The sequence below is a fragment of the Rhinolophus sinicus genome, linkage group LG03, assembly GCF_036562045.2.
Source record: "Rhinolophus sinicus isolate RSC01 linkage group LG03, ASM3656204v1, whole genome shotgun sequence".
Lineage (NCBI taxonomy): Eukaryota > Metazoa > Chordata > Mammalia > Chiroptera > Rhinolophidae > Rhinolophus > Rhinolophus sinicus.
Genome location: NC_133753.1, coordinates 199173400 through 199198221, shown reverse-complemented (window position 1 = coordinate 199198221; position 24822 = coordinate 199173400). Strand labels below are relative to the sequence as shown.

Sequence of the window (24822 nt, the reverse complement as noted above, 5' to 3'; positions counted from 1 at the left end):
CCGCGTCTTCCCGTCCTGAGGCTTCCTGCCCTGCAGGCCTGGAGCTTTCTGAGTGGAAGGCCATGGGCCCGTGTTTTGGGGCCTCTGCTGCCTGCACTGTCTGCCACCCTGGGAGGTGGACGCCACTCCCTTCGGGGAGGTCTGGGGCCCTGGGCGGTGCCACAGTGCACTCTGCCCAGTCGCACTGGCACTGGAATGAACTTGGGTCACGGAAGGGCAGTCTCCTGGGAGGTGCCCCCACCCAGAATCTGCCCTCCATCCCATGTTCAGGGACCCCCACCTGAGTCCTAGTGGAGGCAGAGCCCCTCTCCCATCGCAGGCTGGAGACCCAGCTTCTGCCCCCCCAGCCTTGCTGACATCGCATGTCAATGCAGAGACGAGCGGCTGGGGTGAGGCTGCAGGGCAGTGAGGACGCAGTGGCTCTGAGGCCAGCAGAGGGCCAGCTGCAGGGCTGGGGCCAGCTGCAGGGCTGGGGCCAGCTGCAGGGCTGGGGCCAGCTGCAGGGCTGGGGACAGCTCTGCAGCCGCGGGGCTTGCACTCCTTTGCTGAAGCCGTTAGTAAATTCCTTTCCTGCTTCCACCAGCCACAGCTGCTTCCTGATGCTTCATCTGTGATGTGTACCTTTCACCAGACATCTATGGAGGACCCTGAGATTCCAGACAGGGCTTCAGCCAGTCCTCGTCGCCCAGGCAGGCAGTGGCCAGCAGGGCCGTGTCCAGTGGTGCTTGTGGGGCCAAGGACGTCACACTACCCACTGCCTCCCAGTCACACATGTTCTCCCCCAGGACTGACCCACCCCAGGAAATAACGGACTCTGCAGTTTTCTGTTTTCACCATGAGGTAACAGAGCAGGAAGCTGTGTGGGGTGGGTGCAACCCCAGACATCACTGTGGGTACCAGAATTGGACTGGACCGCGCGAGACTGTGACCAGGAAGAATGGACACTGTAACCTCATGTGACAAAGGTTTTTTACTGAAAAGCCACTCAAAAGGGGACACCTAGCAGTGCTGTAAATAATTTTACGCATTTACAGTCTTTGTGCTTCTTTTTAAGATCTGTACTTACAGTGTGCAAATATAAACAGGCGTCCAGTAAACACATCAGAACAGAAAACGTGTAAGACTTGCCCGTAACTGGTGGGGCAGCTGGTGGCCTCTAAGTCTCCCAGCAGGAAGTACCCCTTTCTCAGGCATGTGAACTAACCCTCAACTCCCAGCCTGTCCTGGGCCAGGACGGGGCACGGCCAGCTCCCCACAGGCTCCTGTGTGGCTCCCATGGTGACTTGCCTCAGAAATGTGGGGATGTGGGGCCCGGGGGGCAAAGAACATGCAGGACCCCCAACACATGTAGACAGGTGCTCCCTCGTCTGCTGCCCCAGGGGCGCTCATGGAGGATGTGGGCAGAACAGGTACGTCCACACCGGCCTCCGAGAAGGGCTGTACCGACGCCGTTGAGGCTCAGACAGACCACACCAGCTTCATAGGCTCTTGTCACACACCCTTTATGTAGGATTTCCACGATTCAGGGTTCACGGCTGTCTACAGAAACACTGCATCTGTGTGCAGCCGACATGATATCAGAGACAATTCACCACCGCCCCGGCTGCTTCCTGCACGCCAGAGGGGACAACACAAAAGTATGTCTCACGAAAAGCACTCTACGTGCAAATGAAAACTTAGAAAATAAAAACAAACAATCCAAGACTATCTACAAGGCTAGCTCTTTGTAGAGGCTGCAGGTTCTGGAGACTGAAGAAACTCGTACGGGTCGTGGGTCACCTCTGGCTGCTCACCAACACTGAGGCGAGAAGGGCTTCCTGCAAGCGAGGGAAAGACGGGCCATTTCAACGGGTCTGCACATATGGCCCAGGCACAGCAGGTGCTGGGCCGAAGTCATGTGTCTGTGTCTCTGCTGTCAGCACAGCCCAGGACTCAGCCAGAGCAATGGCGCCCAGGCCACCCCCACCTCTCCCAGGGTACACGCCACCCCCCATCTCTCCCAGGGTACAGGCCAACCCATCATCTCTCTAGGGAACCTACTTCGTGTGCCGTTTATCACAAGGTTAATGGGACCGAAAACACTGGTCCTTATTCAGAGCTTTTGTCAAACCTCTACAGATGATACCCCTACCCCTCAAATGCCAAGACTTATTCTCTGAAAGAATCATTCAATATTTGTATCTGGGAACTGAAACTGTAGCGTGGACACAGCCCAGCAAATTGAAGGAGCCTCAGGGCAAATGTTTGGTCCCCTTCCTGGTGGGGCTGTGACATCCTGGCAGGGTACTGAAGAGCCAACACAGCCACTCATTAAACACGACGTCCCCTGCCCAAGGAAGGTGATGTGCTCTCTCCAAATAAGAGTCCTGGAGGAGGGCACTTGTTCAAACACTGTTTTAGGACTGAAAACAGGAACACTGGGAAGAAGCACTCATTTCCAACATCTAACTCCATGTGGCTGTCAGGGTCCTGGCCTCGTTCTGCCCCGACCAAGGGCCTCAGGAGGCAGCCACCTGGGACTCTTCCTGACACGTGGACTGCTGGCATCTCCTGGCCAAGGTCACACATTTCTAACACTAACTAAATTCCACTCCAATACGTCACTTCAGGGCAGCCGCCTGATGAGGGAGGCCCGTCCTCTGTGCCCTCACGAGCTCCGGCCCCCGAGGTCCTCAGTCTGCCCTGACTGGCCTCATCCCCGTGCGGCGGGGGTGTCTGGGCCTGAGGCCCGGGGGGCTGCCTTACCCAGGTGGTGCTGGTCCCTGTCCGAGGTATTGGACAGGGAGCTGAGGTTGGACGACGGCCGGGAGCCCCCGCGCTCTGCCTGCGCCTCCTGCAGGTCCTGCAAGAGCTTCGTCGTCTCGTCCAAGTGCAGGTGGCCGTCATCATGGTCCAGCTCCTTCTTCACTTTCCCTGCCAAACACAGGACGACGGGACATCGGCCCAGGTCACCAGGCAGCGTGGAGCGCACTGCATGCTGGCACTAGCAGTGTGCACCGTGACCTCTCCCTCGTCACTATGCGCACTCAGGACGACCCCTCAGGTGACGCCAGAGGAGCACGAGCAGCTCACAGGGCAGGGGGACACGGTGGGAGTGCACTGGAGGGGGAGGAGGACGACGGGAGGGGTGACGCGCTGACAAGGAGCCAGGTGCCAGCTCAGCGTGAGCCACTGCACGCACAGGACTGGCCTCCTGTTGTAACAATCAGAAAGCAGGACGGTGTGAGCGGAGGCCTGCCGACACCGGGACCGGGCACAGGCCACAGCCAGGGGGGGACCTGCGGGGCCGGGCAGTGAGCCGGTGAGGACGCGCTGCCCGGCTTGCGAGTGAGAACCCGCCAAGCATGGTCCTGCATCCGCCAGGGAGGTCAACAGCTCACACACGCTGTGACCACCTGTGTCCCCAGCATGTGGAAGGGTGTGGCCTCCACCAAATGCAGCTCTGTGCCCACCCTAAGAATGTGTCAGAGGAAACCGTGGACAGGCACCACAGCTCCAGGTTGCCCCACGGCCCGTCCAAGCAAGGCCCAGCACGGGTCAGAGGCATGCGACCAAGTCTAGCACCCAACAGCGTCACTGCAGAGCCTGGATAAACCACCAGCAGGCAGGTGACAGAGCAGGAACACACAGCTAACCAGGGAGGAACACCATAGAGACGCGGGGACGGGCAGACGGTGCGTTCAAACAGCGACTGGGAACACGCTCCCCGTGTTAGAGAAGGCACGGGGGACGATGGCGCTGGGAAGGCGGAACGGAGCTGGATGAACACGGAAACCCCAGCAGGCTCCATGGCAGCTCGGCCCTCGAGGACACAGCACGGGATGGCCCCCCACTCAGCAGAGACTCAACAACAAATGGGCAGAATCAGGGCACAGCCAAACTTCCCACACTTGATCAAAGATAAACCCCTGGGACCAAGAAACTGAATGTAACCCAGGAAGAATAAACCTAAAGGAAAGCTCACCAGGCACCTTAGGACCAAACTGCCGACAACCAGCAGGAAGGAGGAAGGAACCCTGACACGCAGCCAGAGGAACAAAGTGTGGTGTGCACTTTGTCCAAAGCAGAGCGTCACCGGAGCAGCTCGAACCACTCGCCTCTGCAGCCCAGGCTGCCCGTGGCCGGTGGCTGGGATTTCAGAAGGGCTGCCACCACCCGAGTGACAGGAGGGCTCACTGTGCCTCGGCCACCTGTGATCACAGGGTTAAGCTGAACGCCCGCTTTCCTTCTGGGAGCCCGGCACTGGGGGTGTGCCGAGCAGAGGGGCGACGCTGTCACACTGCTGCCGGGACACAGGGGAGGGGGCTGTGGACGCGGCACCTGGTCTCCAGGCTCTCCCCATGTGCCTTTCCTTTGTGGAGTGTGGTCAGTGTCCTTTTGCTGTAATAAACTGCAGCCATGAGGACAACCATATGCTGAGGTCCTAGGGAATCAGCAAACCTGGGGATGGCCTTGGGGATCCCCGAATACTGGGAGAATAGAAAACCAACAGCAAGATGGCAGACATGAGTCCAGTCACACCAGCAGCTACATTACACTCAAATGGGCTAAAGACACTGCAACCAGAAGGCAGAGTGTCAGGATGGATAACAAAGCAAGACCGTACTTCATGCTCCTGATGGTCTGACAAAACCACCTCGGCGCTATCTACACTGGCCTGTCACTGTGTGTGGGGGGGGTCTGTTTTGTGCCTTTCAGGAGGTTTAGCAGAATCTCCAGCCTCCACATGTGATGCCAGAAGCACGGCAGCCCAACTGTGACACACACAGGTACCTCCAGACATGGCCACAGGTCCCCCGGGGGAGCTGCTCCTGGTGAAAGCACAGGTATGTCCAAGGAAAAGAGGGGAGAAGCTGCACCACGACCACCACCAGAGACCCGGAGCTGGGATGGCAGCGTGGACTTCTAAACACCGAATGCTGGGTAGGATGTGGGGGGCACTGCCCACAATGGGGTCAGCAGGCCCCAGGGGAACATGCCGGAGGCACACGCGAGCACTGAGGCACTGATGCAGGCGCAGCAGGATGGAAGGGCCCAGCAATCTGAAAGCTGCAGCCTGAATCGGGAAGGAGACCCAGGAAGCCTGGCCCATAGCCATCTGCAGGGGGCCCCGAGGACAGGGGGCCACCCCGCCAGGCTGGGCCACCTTCCTGGGAGCCGGGATGGGCAGCACGTGACAGCCCCGTGCCCCTGGGGACCGCCTCTCAGGCTGTGTGGAAACAAGGCACCAGGAGCTGAGCCTCCCGACCCAACCACAGTGCGACAGGGGGTCGCTCCCGGCACAACCTACCCAGAGAGCCGAGCATGGAGATGTCCAGAGAGACGTCAGAATACGACTTCACTGACACAAAATCCAGCACGGAGCTGCCATCTCCTAGGGAGTCCCCAGCCTGCAGAGGACAGGAAACAGAAAAGGAAAGACAGCTAAGTGGGCAGTGAGCACCACTGGGAGGACGGGCCTGCAGTCGTGTCCACTCCCAGGAGTAGGCGAGACCAAGCTGTGTCCAGTCCATGCCGCGGCCCAGGGACCAGTGGAGGTGAGCCCACGAGGAGCCACCACCGAGAACAGCAATGCCAGACGGACGGACAAAGGCTGCTGGCTCTCTGGGGACCTGCGGGTGCGGAGGGAGCGTGAGGCAGACAGCATCAGGTAGGTGCACAGAACCTGAAGAGCCCACCGCTACTTCTCAGGGACTTCACGTAAGTCACGTGGCAGGTTGCAAACCACAGCACTCTCTTTCCTCCTCGCAGGGAGCCTCCCGAGCCACACACTGCAGCCCCCCAGCGCTCCTGCCCTTGGGGTGCACCTGTGCTCCTCTGTGGAAATGGCCGTGTCAATTCCAGCTTTGCATGGTACAGAAATGTCCCCACCTTCTCTGAGACCTTCTCCCCTACCACACACATATCTTCTTCCATCCCATTTGTGACTCTCTGAACACTAGGATTTTAGGGTTCACATGTAGCTATATTTTAAGCAAACATTTCAGGGGCCATCTAAGTACTCAAAATTCTGCCAAATCACATTCACTCACTGGAGTGCCAAGTCCTAAATCACTATAGACAATTTAGTGTCAAAAGACGGTGCCGTCCCCCACTGGACACTTTGGAGTCACTGTCTTTTCACCAAATAGTTAAGAAACAAAAGCGCCACATGCCGGACACTGCGAGTCCGTGGGCCTGGCTTGTGCAGATGCCCTTCCACGCCCCCCACTCCACCCTCGGCCGTCTCCCGGGGCTTGGACAGGACCCGCACTGCCCGCTCGGTGGGAGAAGGTGTCTACCTCCATCCAGCGACTCACAGGGACCCAGTGACGGGAGGGAGCTGAGGCTGCTGCTCCCGAGCAGGGGGCACCAGGCCTATAACCCCGTGCCTGTTGGGTTGTCTTGGCCTCGGTGTGAGCCCTCTGCCATCGGGCTTTCTTGGCCTCGGTGACCCGTGAATTTTCTTCTATCCTTGGCTTTCGTAAAACCTACCTCTGTCTGTGCCAAGTGATCTCTCCCAAGAGGAACTGTTACTGTCACGACTCTGACCATCAGCACATCAGGCTGAGCTCATGGTCACAGAGCCTGGTGATGGGCCAGGCCCCACAACAACCCGACCTCTGTCCATTTCATTGCGTCCCGCTCATGCCCCTCATGGTGTCATCCTTCCTCATAACCAGAGACTGAGGCTTAGAGTTGTCAGTCACCCCACACAGGGCCCTTATTCCTCAGACTCAGGGGGGACCATCCCACAGTGTGTCTTCCAGGGATGTTACAGGTTTACGTGACGATGCTACAGCACAAAGCCATCTGGAGCTCATACAGATCCTGAAAACTGGTTTGCTCACACCTTATTCCACCAGTAAAAGGGCACTAGAAGCAGATTCCCAAGGGACCACCGCAGAGCAACGCCCCCCCACACACACACGTGTGCACATATCCCAAAGAGCATTCCCAAGCTGGACCGCCCCAGGGCTCACCTACGGGGAACCAATCTGGCATTGACCTTCCCATTGGCCACTTCTGCTCGCCAAGTGAGGAGGTCTCCATTCTGAGACACCATTGAAAATGTTACCATTGAAGCTGGTGCCTTTGAGAATGTTAAAAAGTGAAGCCTAAGGCAGAAACATCTGGGAGCCGAGTGGTGACAGAAGCATATCACCAGATACCACGAGGGGCACGAGCAGGATGGAATGAAATGGACAGAGGTGGGCGCCTCGTCATGTGGCAATACCAGGAGGCCCCATGTGGACAGCAAAGCAGAGAATGGAGCGGAGACCCGGGACGGAGATGGCCACGGCCTCCAGGGGTCCGGAGAGGGGTGGAGAGAGGGTGCTGTGTGACAACCGCACAAGGAGTGACAAGGGGCCCCTTCTGAAAGCTGTCCACAAGGAGGCCCTGGTGACCGAGCAGGGGTGTGTGCCAGGCTCCCAGCTCAAGGTGGCCTGCTCACGTGCCAGCTCTTCAAAGACGTGTGCGGGCTTACGCTCTATACCACAGCGTCTGCAGAACCCCGGCTGCCTCTTGTACCCAGCTGCACTGGCAGCCACATCTACCCTCGGAAGAGACGCCGTGTCACCTTTGGTATGTCACTCAACAGGTGTCAACCACGGGAGGCTGACGCTCCTGCCCATGTAACACCTGAGGCCCAGGCGCACGTCCTGCCCAGCGTCCTGGCATCTCTGCTCCAACACCGGGACTGTGTTCAAAGCCCACTGTCAACACGTGCACGCCAAGGGATTCCCAAGGGACAGATGGGGGGAATCTTAGCGAACCATGGTTTCCTCGGAAACCATCTATGCTGGGCGCTGGTGAGGCCCCGAGGACCTAGTGCTGCCAAGCTCGTCCTGCTCACGAGTGTGCAGCACACATGCGCCCAGCCGCCAGCACAGGGCACCTGCCTGATGGTGTGTGCACCTCAGGACCTGAAGGACCCACTGCAGACAACGTCCCCTGCATGCCCTGCAGGCCCCAGGGCAGGACCTCCCCCGTCCACCACCCGGCACCTATGCATTCCTGAGTCTGGATTTACAGGTGTTTACTGGGGCTTTACACCCTGCACCCTAAGCCATTAAAATGGGGGGAAGGGCGAGACTACCACTTAATTGTATTCATCAGAAACGCAATTAGTCTCTAAATAAGACAGTACACGGCACTCTCTCAACCACCCCATTTCAAAGCCGGAGCAGGCCCGCCCTCTGGGCCCTACTTACACGTCTGTGGGACTCACCTTCACTTCATCTGGGGGCTTCATCGGGATGTTTCTCCTCTGCAAAGCAAAACAGGCGGGAAACCAGTTGTTCCAAAATGATTGTATACAGAAGGACCATTCATCCACGTCATAGACACACGTGACGGCTTTCTGACTGCTCCTGGGCTGTCCTCATCATGTTCCCACTCTGTTGTGAATCAGAGCCGGACCCCGACGCTTCTATGTAGCCAGCAGGTGACTAACCCACCTAACCCCACCCATAGACCACCAGTACACCCAGCGCCAGCCATGATTCCGGAAGGGCTGAGTGCCCATGAGCACAGCAGGCAAGATGGAGGGGAAGGGGCGAGAGGACACCCACCCTTGTTTCTGCAGCATCAGATGGCGGAAAACAAAAAGGAAAACATCAGACGTTGTACCTGAGTCTCAAGGGCAGCTCAGGAAAACACCGGGCCTGGGCCTGGTGGTTCCATGTAGGAGACCCAATCCGCCTGACACCAGCTCAAGTCCTGATGGGGCAGGATGCCCGATGCTGCCACTGCCCTCGGACTGGCAGAGCTATGGGGCCATGTGTCCTATTCATTGGCCAGCACAGCGCCTGGAAGAGGGCTCAAGCTTGACCACTACTGTGTGACCAGCCTGCATGCTGCCCTGAGCCACTGTCCTGTGATGTGGCAGGAGCATCACCCTGAAAATACCCTGCTGCACACATACCCCAAAACAGCCATTCCGTTTGCACAGGTTTGTATCTGCGACCTGTTGTTCAAATAATGTTTCTGAGATTCATTTGTGTTATGACTGTCACAAACTTTTAAACAGAAAAATAAGTACTGCCTTATTTTCACAAGTTTTCTCCCGTCAATTTCCTTTAACGTACACATCTGAGTATATTTAATGCTGTGGCACATCTTTAAAACTATGTGGCTGCAACAGAAGTTCACTATCAGGTCATGAAACTGGAACCTAGAGAGGAACCCCAGGCGCGAGCACAGCACAGGCCTCCTGCTGTAAGCAGCACACAGCGTGCAGACGGTGTTTCCAACGCTGGGCCTGAAGGCAACACCACGAGGACACTTTCACCCCATGGCACAAAGAGCGGCACTGAGAGCCCAGCTGCCACGCCGAGGCAAGGAGATCACAGGCCGGGCCGTCTGGAGGAGAGCACACTGCTCAGGGCAGGAGCCGGGCACGTCCACGTGAAATGCTACCAGGCTGGCGCGCAGGGCAGACCCATGCCAACTCCACGCAGACAGAGCAGACCTCACAATGAAACTACGTCCATCAGAAGAGACCCTCAAAGGGCTACTTCTTAGTATTTGAACCAAACCGACCCTAGAATAAACGCTGCCTGGAATGACCGTAAAAAGCTTAAAAACAAGATCAGATGATTCACAAGTAACAACTCTGCCAAAATGCACAGCGACAGTCTTAACGGACGAAGACAAATCCAGGTCAGCCTCGTCCAACGGAAAAATAACGTAAACTCAGACATGTGAATTTTCTAGCAGCCACATTAAAATTACCCTTAATGTGCAACTAGTCTTAACAGATTTTACTGAACCCATTAAAAACATTTTTATTTTACCATGAAAGCCAAATAAAATAATTACTGAGATAGTTTTACTTTTTTTTTTTTTAACCAGTCTCATCCAGCCAGACAATGAAACAGCAAGTCGTGGCCAATAACCCAGAGGAAAATCTGCCAATACAAACAGATCCAGAATAACAGAAATGACAGTTAGTTGACAAGGACTTGAAATGTGATGAGCATGTCCAAAGATTTAAAGGAAAACACGAACATAATGAGAGAGAATGGATGATGCAAAAAAGAACAGATGGAAACTCGAGATGGAAAACACCACATCTTCAATGAAAAATCCACTGGCTGGGACTAAGTAGATTCAGACGTGGTATAAGATAAGAATACGAAACTTGAAGTCAGGGCAACACAAACTATCCAAACAAAGAGGAGGAAAAAAAAGACTTTATTAAAAAAAAAAAAAAGACTTCAGTAACATGTGGGATATATCAGGACATCTAACAAATGTGTCAAAGTCACAGAAAAGCTGAAAGGGGTGCAGGCAAATGATAATTGAAGAAATAATGGCTGAAAATCTTCCAAATTTCTTGAAAATTGTAAACCAATAGGGCCAAGAAACTCAACAAATCAAAAGCAGAATAAACAAAGAAAAGTACCCTAAGACTCATCGAAAATAAGTTGCTGAAAATCAGTTATAAAGAGTAAAATTTAAAAGCATCCAAAGCAAAAGTCCACAAACTTTCTCCCAAGGACAGCAAAGATTTGAGGTTTGAGGCCACAAATAGCTCCCAGCACAGTCTTTGTTTTCTCACAACCTTCAAAAAATGTAAAATACATTCTTAGCTTGTGAGCTAGTTTGTCAGTCCATGATCTTGACCAAAAAAGACATATTACAAATGGAACACGAAGATAAAAGTGACTGAAGACATTTCAGAAACAGTGTAAGTCAGACATCTTTTAAAGCAGAAGGCAAAAAAAGCCAACCTATTAATTCCAGACCCAAGGACAACAAATTTCAAAACTGAATTTAAAGACTTTTCTCAAAGAAAAGCTGAACAAATTCACTAGGAGAAATATTAAAGAAAATTCTTCAGGACACAGGAAAATGACAGCTGAAAAATGGAAGAAATTTGGTTATACACAAAGTTATGAAGTGTGTCAGAAATGGTGAACACGAGATATATAGAGAAGACTTTGTAATGTTCCTTTTAGAGACAACTGCCAGTTGAAAGTAAAAATGAAAAATGGAAAATCCATGAGGGAGGAAGTGTTAGCAATGCTCTCAACACAGCATTCTCCCCCAGAACCCAGTCATGTGGACGGGCTCTTTCTACAGGAGTGGTACCATGCGCAGCCCACCTGCCTCAGCTGGAAGAGCATCCGCGAGTGGTCTCCACCTGTGATCTGGTCCAGGAGGTCGTCCACCATTCTCTTGCTGTAGCTCCCAGCATCCTTCACGAACTCCTGCAGGCTGGAAGGGGCCACGGGAGGACATGCTGGATGAACACTACGCTCCAATCTCCCCGACTCTGCTGCCACGAAGGCCGGCGGAGCAGCGCACAGGAGCCGGTGGCACTGGCCCCACCCCCACCTGCTCCACCTGGTCTTATGAGAGCTGCCAACCTCCCGCACAGGGTGGGTGTGGGCGTGGACCAACAGACTCATCAGATCTTCAGTGTCCACGACCCAAAAACGCGACAGAGATCTCAACAACAAATTAATTTCAAAAAAGTGAGGTGAAGAGCCGTGGATACATATACATAAGGCGACTTACACTAACTTCTGCAAAAAAGCACATTCATGTCTATTTGTATTTGGCGCAAAAATACACGTAGACTGAGGAGAGATGCACAGTGTAAATGGCCACCTACTGGGGAGGGGACGGGTGTGGGGGAAGGCTCTCCAAGAACATCTTCTAGTGTCACTTTGATTCTGGAGCCACTTTAGCGCCTTAAAAACCAAAATAATGCTGACCAAAAACTGTAAAAAGGCGGCAGAGAATGAAATGCCACGGTCCCAGCTTCAAAGCCGGGGGAAGGCTCAGAAGGGGGGCGCAGACTTCAAAGACCTTCACACAGAGCGAGGAGGTGCCAGCCTGGTGGCGACAACACCAGTGTCTACCAGGAGTGTTCAGAACAAAGCACGATGACCGTGAGAAGGGGCAGGCCTGGCCAGCACACTCCGCATGGCCCGGAAGTGGCCAGGGCAGAGCGCCTGGAATAGGTGGCGGGGGTGTCCAGGAGCCCTGTCCGCTTGCAGCTCGTGCGCTGGAACCTTCGCTGTGTAGCACAATCCCTGTTTCAGGGGCAGGTACCCGGGGAAGGCTAGCCTGGTCCAGTTACATGGTGCCACCCGAACAAAAGGTGACTGGTGTCCCTCAAGAGCTGTGAGCACACTGCCAGGGGACCGGGGACGGCAGCAAGGAGTGAAGGGGGCAGTCACCAGCCTGTGACATCATCCTCTCCTAGAAGAAATTTCCTTCTCAGTTTTCTATTTTCACTTCTTTTTTTCATGAAAACCCGGGTTAGGCATTCATTTACTGTATTAGGACTGATTTCTTGTTTATTTTTCAAATAAGTTGTTCCTTTTTTGAAATAATCCTTTTTTGAAATAAAACAAAGATCTAAAATGGAAAAATTCCACTGCTCAGAGGCCAGCAAAATTTAGTTTCCCCATAGAAAATTACTAAAATTCTACAAGCGTGACCAATTTCTCCTTTGCCACAGAAAACAAAACACACACAAAAACATCTGTATAGAAATGCAGTACGTCTATAACTTTACTATTATGATTCATCTTAGCCTATGTCCCCAGAATTCCCATGTTGAAGCCCTAACGCCCCCAGTCCCTCAGATGTGACTGCATTTGGAGATGAGGACTTTATTTTAAAGGGTGATTAAGTGACAATGACGCCTGTATGATAGCCCCTAACTCCCTGATTGGCGTCTTTGTAGCAAGTGATTAGGGCACACACACACACACACACACACACACACACTGACAACAACGGGACAACACAGAGGCTTCAGAAGGAAGCAGCCCTGCTGACACCTGCATCCTGGACTTCTGGCCTCCAGGACTGGATAGCAGATGTCTGTTGCTCACGCTGTATGCTGTGCTTGTTACTCAGCCCGAGCTGATTCATACAGCCGCCGAGAACCACATCTCAACACAATGGTGAAACAAACTTACTAAACACACACAGGTGATCACACACACGTTTTTCACAACCGTTCCCTGGACCATCACCTCCTTAAAACTGACTTAGTCACCCGAACATCAAGACCAGCCCTCAACAGACCAGTGCGTTACTGAAAATGACGTGGAACTTTCTGCTGCAGTTTGATCCTGCTGCCCGTGGCTGTCTCTCCCACTCGCCCACGAACAGGCCCCAAGGTGCACTGCAGGAAAAGGGCTCCGGGTGCAGAGCGAGCAAGAAGCCCACCGTACAGCCATGCCTGGCTTACCTCAGCGCACACTGCACGCCTGTCTCGTCTCCATAGGCAGAATACAGCAGCTCCGCTTCATCTGATCCAAGGTCCCCAAATACCGAGTTGTTCTGCATTGAAAGTGCAGTGCTGGCACTTGAGAGAAAAGTGACTAAGAGGAAAGAAAGGGAAGCACCGGAAACCTCAGGTTACACTCCAAGTGCACCGTGAACAAGACGCACGCACTCCGGCACTGTCCCTGTGGGCTGCTCTCCCACACACGCCCCCCCAGCCACACCGTCTTCTCTAACGCAATCTTGCTCCTGAGTCCAGCTGAACTGGCAAAAGCTTTGGAGGCAAAACGAGCAGAATGGTTTCGTCACCGTCGTTGACGTCCATGGCCAAGGCTGCAGAGAACGGCTAAATGTCCTGGGAGGGAGTGAGCGCTACTGGAGGGCAGCTGGGTGCTGGCTCATGTGTCCCTCACCGCCCCCTCCCCGACATCTGGGAACCATAGCTATAGAGGTCAGCTCTTGCCGAGGGGACGTAAAGGGGGTTGGATGGTGGCTGCCCTGAAGGAGATACGTGCTAGCATCTCCGTGAATGCTGTCAGGGGCCTGGAGGTTGGCATCTGAGGTACGGAAGGGCAAGCAGCAGCCAGGCCTCTCTCTGCTGGGCACCAGTAGCACCCCAGTGTGACAAAATGTCCTCTGGGAGCAAACAGCTGCACACACTGACACATTCCAGAACCAGAAAGCCGACCACGTATAGAAATGCGGCCAAGGCCCCGCCCCTGCTGGGCCAGCCCCCTCTCTGTGGAGACCTCCACCCACAGACCACGCTCTGTTGCAGGCATATCGCACCCCTCCAAACAGATGAAACGTGAGTTTGTTGGAGAAAATGAAATTCCCACCACTAGACCATGACCTGGCTCCAAGGGTCCCAGCAGCCACCACTGTGGCGGGCGGCAGCCCATCCAGAGAATTCCATGAAGCCCAGGGCTGAGACCCACCCACCAACAAAGAGCAGATGGCCAAGGGGGAGCTCGTCCTGTGTAATTTCATCGCCATCACTTTCAAATTGGGATCTGGATACAGTCCTGACAACAGGTGAGTCAAGACGACCATGGAAGAGCCACCGGGCCCACGATCCCCGCTCTCACCTTTGCTCCTTCTCTCATCTTTGAAGCCCAGCGTGGTGAAGCCGGGCAGCAGCTTGCTGCAGAGGGAACTCAGGTCCACGGGGTGGGTCTCCTCCTCTACAAGGAGAGCGCGCTGTGAGTGGACGATTCGCGAAGCCCCCGCCAGCCAGCACCGCCAGCTCTCTCCACCTCACAGCGCGTGGGAGCAAAGCCGGGGATCCCACAAACACCACCTAAAACCAAATCTACCAAAGCCAGCCAGCGTTCTCCAACCTTAACTGCACTCCAACTTTCACTGTGATTACCCCAAAGTCAAAAGCACGAAAAGCATCAGCTCCCTGACCATGACATCGGCAACATAACATACCCACTGACCGCTCAGCATCTAAGAAATGTTGCACGGGTCAGAGAAGCAGCAGGGGAACCCCCACCTCTGCGTGCCCTGCAAACGTATGTTTCCTGTGCAAGCTTGTTAACCACACACTGGTCATGTGACCTGAGTGGGGTTCAAGTCCACAATCAGAATCTCAATCTGGCCACTGTCTTTCTTAGTGGGCGATCAGCTCGTGTATTCTCTTCCCGAGAACATTAAGAAATTGGTTAGAGCTTTACTCCATATACATCAGAGAATGCCAAGTAAACCTGAAGGTCAAGGGCTGGGTGGAAGAACGCTGCCAGGAAGGCCAGGCCCATGGGGGCTGCCCATGTCCACCTGCGTGACACCGAGGGACAGTGTTTCACCTTCCGCGTGTGTGCACACGAGCACGTCCAAATCCAGTGGGTTCTGCTTTTCTTCAAAGGTAAGCCTTTGAAATCTTTTTCAAGGTGATGGAGAAGTGTAAAAATACGTCTTAAACACCATACAAGCTGGATGGACCCAGGGTTCACGCCCCCTTCGAGATCTTTCTTGACGTAATTATCAAAGGGGGGCTTCTCAGGAAACTTGTGTGGAGCTGACAGTTACCTTTCAGGCTTTGAGTGGGGCCAGGCTGGGCACCGGTTTCCGATGTGTGAGGTGAACCCAGCAGCAGGGCACCCAGCCCTAAGCCTGCAGCTTCGCGGGAGCACAATCCCCATCCTGCTGCTGTCCTGGGGACCCCGAGTCTGACCAGCGCCTCCACCCACACTGGACAACGCCCCAGTCAGCCTGTTTAGCACAAGTTTGGGGAGAGGAGGGCGGGAAACCAGCCGAGGCTGCGCATCCCCACAGGTTACTGCCCGTGTCACGCACACCAGGGAAAACGATCATCACAAACAAGTCGCAGGTTTTAAATCACCCAATAGGAGCAAGTAGAGGTCAGGAGACAAAAGACTAAGGAGAAAACGAGCCCGAGGGCCACCCACCGTCGGCATCCGGCTCGGCCGTGTTGACCACGCTGTAGAGCAGGCCCCCATCTGCGCTCTTCTTCAGGTAGCCCATCTGCAAGGAAGCGTGCCTGAGCTCGGGCCCGGAGCGCCGGCCCTGAGCACCCACAGAGGCTTCTACTGAAGCACCAGCAAAACAGGCAGCGGCGTGGGCCCCGCTGGGACAAGTCCCGAAGGGCCGCCAAGGTCACGGGCTCTCCATGAACGAAGACCAGACGCCCTTGTCGTGCCCTCCCTGGGGCCTGAGACCCACCTGCAGAGGATTGTGCACACGAGTGCAGTGACAGGATTTCTGAGAAAGGCAACTCAGGACCCCTCCTACAGGGAGCTCTGGGACCAGAATACGCAGGGAACACGTTTCCCAGTCATTAAGAAGCATCAGCAAGACGAGTGACCAGACACTGCATCACGTCACTGCCAGGCAGCCCAGAGGCTCCATCTCTAAGGCACGTGGGAGCTATTTCCACTTAGAAACCAACCACCAAGAGCAGCTCCCCCTCCACTGGTCCTGAGGGCCGGGAAGAGGCGGCACGCACGTGTCAGTGTGCGTGGGAGGGTGTGGGGAGGGCTGCCCACCGGCCTCGGTGCTGGAGCTCCAGGTGGGGGCCGGACGTCCGAGTGGGAGCAGCCACCGGCGGGGAACAGGGCCCAAGCAGGGTGAGTGGGGCACGGGGAGCGGGACGGGACACTGGCTACGCTTGGTCAAGTAAGTGTCCTGAGGTAACGGAAGCCAGGTTTCTCACTGTGGAATTACAAAACCGGAAAGGAGAGCAGTGAGCACGGGGACGTTGGGTGGCATCAAGTTCCAGTGTGAAAACACGGTGTTTGGAGAATGGAAACGCAGACGTCCGGCGAGGCTCCCTCTAGGAGCTGCATGTGCACAGTGGCCTTCCTTGCTGTCCCTGAGGGCCACCCCCAGAGCCCACAGTGTGGTTTCTGAACTCTATTCCCCACTGCGGAACCAGGGCTTCTTGGAGAAACAGCCGATACAGGGCTGAATGCAACAGGGGTACAGACCAGCAGATCCCAGAGAAGCACAATGTGAGCCGTACAGGAAGCCTCAAGCCTTCCAACAGGCATGTTCAAAATTGGTAAAAAGGAATAGGCGAAATTAATCTTAATAGGGTTTATGTGACCTGATGTATCCACAAGGTATTTCAAAATTTTTTACAGTCCGCTGTGCGTTTTGCAAACTCAGTGTGACAAAAAGAATGTAAAGTTCTAATAAGTTTTCACACGGACTACACATTATGAAATAAAATTTTGGATACATGCGAATTCCATCTGTGTCCTTGTCACACGACCACCAGGAGGTGTAAGCTGCCTCCGTGACCCGGCAGCTTTTATGGGAAGTGCTGGCCTAGGTCTGTGGCAGACATATGCTCAAAGCATGTGGGCCTCTTCCTGAGGACCAGCGACCCGCCGGCCGGGCGGCCAGGCTCCCCCGGCCACAGCTGGGCCGGTCCGTGAGCGACTGACTGCAGGGCACACGGAGCCGTGAGCACAGGCAGCCGACCTGCAGCAGAAAAGCCCGCCGGGCTCACCTGTAACTCTCAGGCTCAGCCCGATCTGAGCATCAGCCCCGAGGACCCCTCATGACCCCCCACCCCCCAAGACAAGGTCAGCGACCCCGACTGCAGCTTGCACGCCTGATCTGGACCCTGCAGTGACAAACGCACCCCCAGCACAGCAACGCAGCTCTGGCTAGACACGCAGACACCCTGACAGTCGGCAACTCTTGATTCTGACGCTGTGCTGCTGTCCTGCCAGACGACACACCCGCCCCGCTGGCAGTGCTACCTTGCCACCTGGGAGGACTCGGCTGATCCTGTCCCGAGCCTCGTCGGCCGCGTGCTCCACCAAGGCCAGCACGTGCTCCTCCGCTGTGCTGTCAGTCAGGCTGCAAGCGTTTCCTTCTGGCTCAAACATGCAGCTACAAGGCAGGAAGACCACACGAGTCACTGGGGCACGTGGCGCACACCACGCCCGCCTCCCATGCTCAACACCTAACGGCAGCCCCGAAGCCACGCAGGGCGCCAGCAGGAGTGGCCTAAAGTGCACATCTAACCACAGTAAAACAAGATGCTTTCAGGAAGAGGAAGCCAAGCACACTTTCCACATTGCTCACGTCTCGACTACATGTTTCAGTGGCTTTAAGGAAAATAGAAGAAACATCACACGACAGGAGCCTGGCTGGTTAAAGCATCATTCAAGGCGCCATTAGAAAAACGTGACAGAAATCCCACGGAGGCTGAGGAGCAGGTGGTGAGCCAGGCTGGAGAGCAGCCCCACGCGAGGCCACGGGCGCCCCGAGACTTCAGCAGGCCAGCCTCACACTCTGTGTGAAGGACTTCTTAACTCAAACAGCTGAGAGGAACTACAGGCAGTGCCCAAGGGAGGCTGCCTGTGCTGTGGAAGGTTCTGAAAGTAGGTGGGCGGAACCCCTCCTAGCAGCCCGGGGAGCAAGCCTGGCCTGGGGGGTCCTTAGCCCCCCGACCGGCGCAGCGCTGAGCTGCAGGAGCAGGGAACTCAGGCAGTGTGATGAGAAACGCATGTTGCCACGCGTGGTGCTTGCTCAACACTGCACAGCTGTGTCCCAGCCCGGACATGTAAGCCCAGGTCACCAGCACGTGTCCTGCATGTGAGAAGGCTTCTTAGGAATGAAGGGTCAAGTACGCACAATGGCACGTGTGGGAACAGGAGTGCCAGTGAGCAGAGGGCACGCCACGCACCAGAGACAGAGCCTGCGCACACGTGGCGTGCTTGTGTCAGCCTTGCTGCCGCTAGTGTCCGTCAGAGTGACAGCGTGTCTCCTCCAGGACAAGTCACTGTGCTGCCTGGAGAACAGTGTGCCTGCACGTGGACAGTGTGGCTCTCACACAAACCACTCCCTGCAGATCTGCCCACAGGTCCCACGGCCTCCTGACACCTCCCAGGGGTCATGGTGATATTCGTTACCCACACACTACAGTCACCTCCCTCTCAAGGTGGGCAGAGAAGGACGGGAGCGTCCCTCTGCACGTGGACCTAAACTGCTGAGGAGCCATGCCCCTCCCGCCAGGCGGCATGAGCAGCCCTTCTGTCCCTAAGCGACACTGAGCGCCTGGCACGGTCCCCAAGGCGGGGGTGCGAGTCCACAGGCCGGCGCCCTGCCCTTTACCTGATGACTTCTCTACTCGGCCTTTTGGATTTCTTGGCAGTTTCTACGTGTACAGGCGCCACTTCGGGAGCGGGCTCCTCAACGGCTGTGTGCTCACTGCCCAGGAGAGCTGCCTGCTGAGAAAAATCCATGTTCTGCATGAACGACACGCTGCGCTTCAGAGCTAACAGCCGCTCCTAGAAGCAGAAAGCACAGAGCGGCAAGGACTTTACCTCTCCCTCACATCAAGGTGCCATGACGATGGGATGCATGGGGTGGCCACAGCCTCACCTGGCCTAACCGCTAACCTGCCATGCGGTGCAGCGGGACGTGGCCACGGGGTCAACATGGAGAGTGCGGCCAACTGGCTGGTGAGTGCTCGGAGCTGGCACAGGGGAGCAGGCCAGAGATCTGGGCTGCACCTCACCTACGGGCTCAGCGGGCTCAAGGCGCGGGTCCTAGACATGGGACACATGCAACCTGGCTTATGGGACAGACCCGGGAAGCCACTCAGGATGGCAGAATGGCCCGGCTGGGCTCAGTGAGGCAGCCACACAAAACAAACCCAAAAGGCTGGCTGCAATCCAGTGAGACAGACACCCGGCTTGAGGCCAACAGATCCGGGACTTTCCACCAACCCTAAAGGAGACGTCACAGCTAGGCCAGGAGCGGTAGCAGGAAGAGGGTGCCTGGAGGAGAGGGACGTGGAGAGGCGGCCTGGGCGTCTACCCTAGAGCAGAGGGGTCCCCACCGCGGCCAGTGGCGGATGGATGGAAGCATGCCATTCACTGGGAGGGAGTTTCTGTTTAGGCATAAACCACGCAGAGGAGAACTCTCGTTTCTGTGGCTGCTCGCTCTCAGTGGGTCTCTTACTTTGCTCATCATCTTAAAGCCTGCGTGAAGAATCTTCTTAGCTAACTTGTAGTACACAGTGTCTGGTCTGTTGTATGTCATTGCATTATCACACATCAGTTTGAAATCTGCCTGAAAAAAGAAAAAAATTCCATCAGCTTTGAACCATCATGCAGACAACAGAGAGGCCAAAAGGAAGAGCCTGAAATTGAGTGGGAAACAATGAAATTCGGCTCTTTGATTAAAAAGGTAACTTTAAAACTCGGAGACATTTTCCTAATTGTTCATTGGTCTTAAGTCACATGAAACCAAGTCTAACTCCTTGGTGAGCTTCACGAGGAAGAGAACGGCTCCCTGTGCTTCCTCGCGTCTCCGTCTTCGCCCCTCTCTTCTGGAGGAGCTGGGACACAAATAAGATCGAAGGCCGACAACGGGTTACGGGAAAGTCCAGGGATGAACTGAGAGGTGGGCAGTCATGTCCTCTGTTTCTGCACTTTTCCATGTGACTTAAAATTTTGTCTGAGACAGTTATTCTAGCACTAGAAGAAAAACACTTCCTCCTAAAATAAAATCTTATTGAATAACAATCTGTATTAAAATTATTTGAAACACTGGTATTTTAACATCCTAACCAAGTCATTTAGCAAACACCTGCCACAGGTGAATCAGATGTCAGTATGGATGATGACCACTAAAGTCACACATTGATGTAGCATGTGCCATCTGGGGACCTTACAGGTCATGGTGCCAGTGTCCCCAGGCCTGGGACAGAGGCCGTGAAGCCCCCGGGGACCATCACAGGTCCCGACTGTTTCGGGTTCAGAAAACTCTCTTCAGGACAAGAGGCGGGGTGTACACTGCTCACACCTTGGCTTTGTCACCGGGCAAGAGACCAGATCAGGGCAGAGTTCAGAAAGGCAGAGGACTTCAGGTATGGTTACTGTTACCTCCTGCCCTCTGGGACGCCCCCACCCCGTAGAAATCTTCCTTTTCTCCTGCTCTCCTTTTAGCCTGGCACGATGTTTCTGCAGGTCAGCAAATGCTCTCTGTTATGTTTCCGGTAAATATGGAAAAGCCAACCTTTCCTAAAGCTAATAGGCCTAAGAAAGAAACCTAATCCTTTTTCTACACATGCTGCTGCCAACACCGTCCAGCCTTCCTTTCGAACCCCAGGGTTTCGACCCCACCAGCGTTTCTGTCTCTCACAGTTGGTAGGTACTATGAAGAAAGAACATTGCCAGCAAAGAACTCAGAGGATGCAAGAATTTATTATTCTAAAGACACCAAACTCCCAGTTATGTGACAAAACTAAGACTGAGAAAAGTTATATTGCTAAAATCACCCATTCTGAAACCAGGCCACACAGGACACATGCCTGTGACCCATCATGTCCTGTTTATGTCAGCACAGTAACTTATAAAAAAAAAAAAAAAAAGAAATGCATTTCTAACAGCATGTAACATGCACGCTAGCTTCTAGACCAAACACAAGAGAAAATGACAACCAACCCATTTCCTTCATGCTGTATTTGTGAAATACCAGCTCAAACACAAACACCTGCGAAAATGTGCAACCGGAAATGACCTGAAATGAACGAAGTGTTTACTGGACATAAACTGACACCGAGCCTCCTCCTAAGAATTATTTCAGGAACCGAAATTCACTTACCTTAAATTCCGTGACTGACTTATATTCATTAGCTACGATTTTGTCTTTCATCGTGCCAAAATCCATTGGATGTTTTATTATCATTGAGTATCCAGGAGCAATTGCGTCCGTGACAGGAAAAGCAAAAAATCCATGAGGATCTTTTCTGAAAACAAAATCACCTGTATTTAAACTGGTAAGCCCCTAAAATCTAAATTTCTAAATGACACAAAATCCTTCACAATACAAAAATTGATACAATTGATCAAAGTTTGGTTCTTAAAAAGAAAAAATACAACTTATGCTTTTAAAGCTGTGGTATGTATTTTGGACACACTAAAAGTTCCCATACTAGCATCATGGCTCTGGCCATGACATTTACATGATAGCATCACCGATACCCCCATGCTGACTGGGTAGATGGAGCCCCCACTCTGCTCATACATGGTGCTTGCCCACCCTGTCAGACCAGCGTCCCCAAAAACAGGCCCTTCGGAAACACTCTTTACCTCTGGAGCTGGCGGAGGAAATGCTCCAGTAGCTGTTGAATAGGCGTGCTCTCGTTTTCAGCTGATGATTTAAAAAAAAAAAAAAATTGAACAAAAAGAGTTTGCTATGACTTCACTGCAGAGCTCCAATGTCAGTGCGTGCGATCTGTTTCGAGTTCTACAGCATTTTAGTAAGAAAGTTCAAGTAAGAACTGGACACAAACATCAAGGAGAGTCAGCCTCGGCTCCTGGCACAAAGCTCAGCTGGGGGGGAAGGAGTACCCACGTTTCAGTCCCCAAACTCAACAGTGCCAACATCCCCTGGAACAACAACCCGGAGCTACAACTAACTCAGCAAACTATTTCCAGCCCCTATCACTGGGCCGGGTACATTCCAGACAAGGTAAGAAGGGGGGAACAAAGGCTTCGGACACAGAAGATCACCTTGGGAGTCCTACACTTCTCGGTTCGCCTGTCTGTCACCTGCAAAGTGAAGCTAAGAATACCCACCGCATGGGGATTCCTGTGAGCACTGCAGTTGTTAGCTACGTCTCTGGGCCCACATGTGAAAACAGTTTTGGAGAATGAAAACGCAGACGCCCGTCAAAGCTCCCTCTAGGAGCTGTATGTGCACAGTGGCCTTCCTTGCTCTGTCCCTAAGGGCCACCCCCAGCGCCCAGAGTGTGGTTTCTGAACGCTATTCCCCACTGCGGAACCAGGGCTTCTTGGAGAAACGGCCAATATAGGGCTGAATGCAACAGGGGTGCAGACCAGCAGGTCCTCAACAGAGATGCTCTTCCGAGTGACCAGGGAGGCCCAAGAGAGCAACATCTGATCATTAGCTCTGCAGGTAACCTGGGGAGGGGGCAACAGGGGGAGCGCTGGTGTACCACCTCTAGCAGGTAAGTCCGATCAAGCTGATAATCACCAGCGACTGTTCTGACTTTGCACATGTTCATTTTAGGGGCTGTTGTTTGTGCCTGACCTTCTCTGCTCCCCAACATGCCAGCAGCCCGAATCCCACCTGTTCACCATGGCAATGACTGCCAGAAAACCACACCCCCCATGATGGCAACACAATACCTCCCACCTCCCCCAGCAAGAAAAGAAACATCCGAAGAGCAAAGTATCTGGAAGCCTTTGAGGGTAGTGACCACACACAAAGCAGAGGGCTCCAAAGCTCCCCTCTGGCAGAGCAAGCCCAGCTCCCAGGGTGTCTGAAGGCCTGCGGACCCGACTCCAGCACTAGCCTCCTCCCATCTATGCTTCTCAGCTCGGGGGCTTAAAGAAAAAGGCCAGAGCGGCAGCTGGCCAAGCCCTGCTCCAGAAGTACCTCAGCTCTAGCTCACACCCTGTGAGGCCCTGGCCAGAAAACTCCCTCCCTCTCTCAATCCCTCCCCACCTCCATGTGCTTCTCCCAAAGGGACACAGCGCAGACCTCTAGTTCACAGTGACAAGCTCCAACGCTCCAGATGCCAGCACTTGCCTGGCTGTGTCCGGCACGCTCGGACAGGCCGATCGGGGGGCGGCTCCACCTCTACCTTCTTCCCAGGATCAAAGTCATCGGCCTCTCCCTCTGTGTCACAGTGTTCCTTTTCCCGTTTCCGCTTCTTCTCTTCCTGGGAAGCAGAGGCAAGCAATGCAAGCAGTTTTAAACAGACCTCCTGTTTCTAAGGGGAAACATGAAGCTAAGAGAAAAAACCACCTTCCAGAGGCTCTTCTCCTTGCAGACTCCACCCTTGCAAAGCCCCTCCCCAGGGGTCAGGTGAGAAGCGATGCACAGAGAGCCAGGACTGAAGCAACTACCTCCGTGGTCTACGTTTTGCTGCAAACAGAACGCCCCATTCCCTACGCCCTGGGACACCCGTCCTCTGCCCCCCAAGGATCTCCGCCCCCCAAGGGTCTCGGGGCCACCACCTTCCTTTACCTTTCGCTTCCTCCTCTCTTCATCATCCAGATATTTCTCCTTCTCTGACTTTTTCTTCTTTTTCTTCTTCTTCTCTTTGTGCCTCTCTCGCTCGTGATCTGACCTATCGTCGTAGTAACTGGAGTCGTGACCAGACCCCGAGAGCTCAGTCACTTCGCTTCCTCCAACCTTGAGGACCAGCTTCAGGGGCTTCTCCAAGGGCTTGTCTGTGTAATCTGCAGAGACAGGGTGGCCCTCAGCACGTGAGCTTAGAGGAAGCCCCGCCCCCAGCTGGGTGGCCTGGTGGCCCAATGCGCGGGTGCCACAGGGAGAAGCCACAGGGAGAAGCCCGAGGCCATGACAGAGGAGGGACCTGTGTTTCCCTGCACATAAGACCCCCCTGGACAATCAGCTCTAATGCGTCTTTTGGAGCAAAAGTTAACCTAAGAACAGGTCTTGCATTATAACACCTGGCATTACGTCACGTGAGACCTGGTATTGTGTTGCATTCTATTATGTTACATTACGTTACGTTATATCAGACCAGCTCTTATATTAGTGTTCGCTCCAAAAGACGCGTTAGCGCTGACTGCCCGTCTAGGTCTGATTCCGGGGAAACACAGAAGGCCGAGCGGGGACCGCCACGCCGTCGGGGGACGGGGGCAGAGCCGAGGGCCGAGTCTTCTCCCCTCACCCACGGTCCGCAGGGAGCCACGCAGGGGGTTCCTGTCACCCGGTCGGGGCAGGAGCAAGGCCAGGACCTGGGACCTCGTAGCCGATCCCGGGTCCCCCAACCCTCGGCTCCATTCAGTCCCTTGTGCTGACACGGGGACGGAGTGGCCCGGGCCCCGGCAGGGGCGGCGGGAGGGCGGGGAGCGTCTCCGGGAGACGCAGACGCGAGCCTGGAGCCCCCGCCCGCCGCAGGCACAACGCGCGCCCGCCGCTCACCCTCGTACGACGAGCGCCACTCGGTCTTGTGCTTCTTGTGCTTCTTGCCCATGGCGGCGGCGGCGGCGGCGGCGGGCGCGGGGCGGGGGCGGCAGGAGCGCGGCCGCAGCGCGGGTACCAGCGCCCGGCGGCCCAGGCCCCGCGGAGACCGCTGGGCCGCGCCGGAAGCAGGCG

At 54.6% G+C, this 24822-nt stretch overlaps 1 protein-coding gene across 3 annotated transcripts; it reads right to left on the bottom strand.

Annotated features, from left to right (window-relative positions):
• Positions 1-952: 952 nt before the first annotated feature.
• On the bottom strand, positions 953-24818 carry BRD9 (bromodomain containing 9). 3 transcript variants are annotated; one of them, XM_074329141.1, is made up of 16 exons: positions 24649-24818; positions 23722-23936; positions 23281-23413; positions 21816-21876; positions 21328-21472; positions 19681-19791; positions 18829-19004; positions 17469-17601; positions 15648-15723; positions 14325-14420; positions 13202-13334; positions 11094-11205; positions 8213-8251; positions 5291-5390; positions 2746-2913; positions 953-1817 (listed from the first exon to the last, which is right to left on the bottom strand). In XM_074329141.1, the coding sequence occupies exons 1-16, from the start codon at positions 24698-24700 to the stop codon at positions 1717-1719; spliced, it is 1851 nt and encodes a 616-aa protein (XP_074185242.1). In that variant the 5' UTR covers positions 24701-24818; the 3' UTR covers positions 953-1716. The 3 variants fall into 3 exon arrangements, with proteins under 3 accessions (XP_074185242.1, XP_074185243.1, XP_074185244.1); XM_074329142.1 differs by having other exon boundaries at positions 18829-18944; XM_074329143.1 differs by having other exon boundaries at positions 18829-18941.
• Between the last annotated feature and the right edge of the window lie 4 nt (positions 24819-24822).

What these genes read in the sequence shown, in the direction of transcription:
- BRD9 (XM_074329141.1), bottom strand. Translation starts at nt 24,700, where the DNA reads ATGGGCAAGAAGCACAAGAAGCACAAGACCGAGTGGCGCTCGTCGTAC. An exon ending in GCTTTAAGATGATGAGCAAA is followed by an intron (nt 19,005 to 19,680) that starts GTAAGAGACCCA and finishes TTCTGCTTCTAG; the next exon opens with GAGCGGCTGTTAGCTCTGAA. An exon ending in CAGGGACCAGCACCACCTGG is followed by an intron (nt 1,818 to 2,745) that starts GTAAGGCAGCCC and finishes CCTCGCTTGCAG; the next exon opens with GAAGCCCTTCTCGCCTCAGT.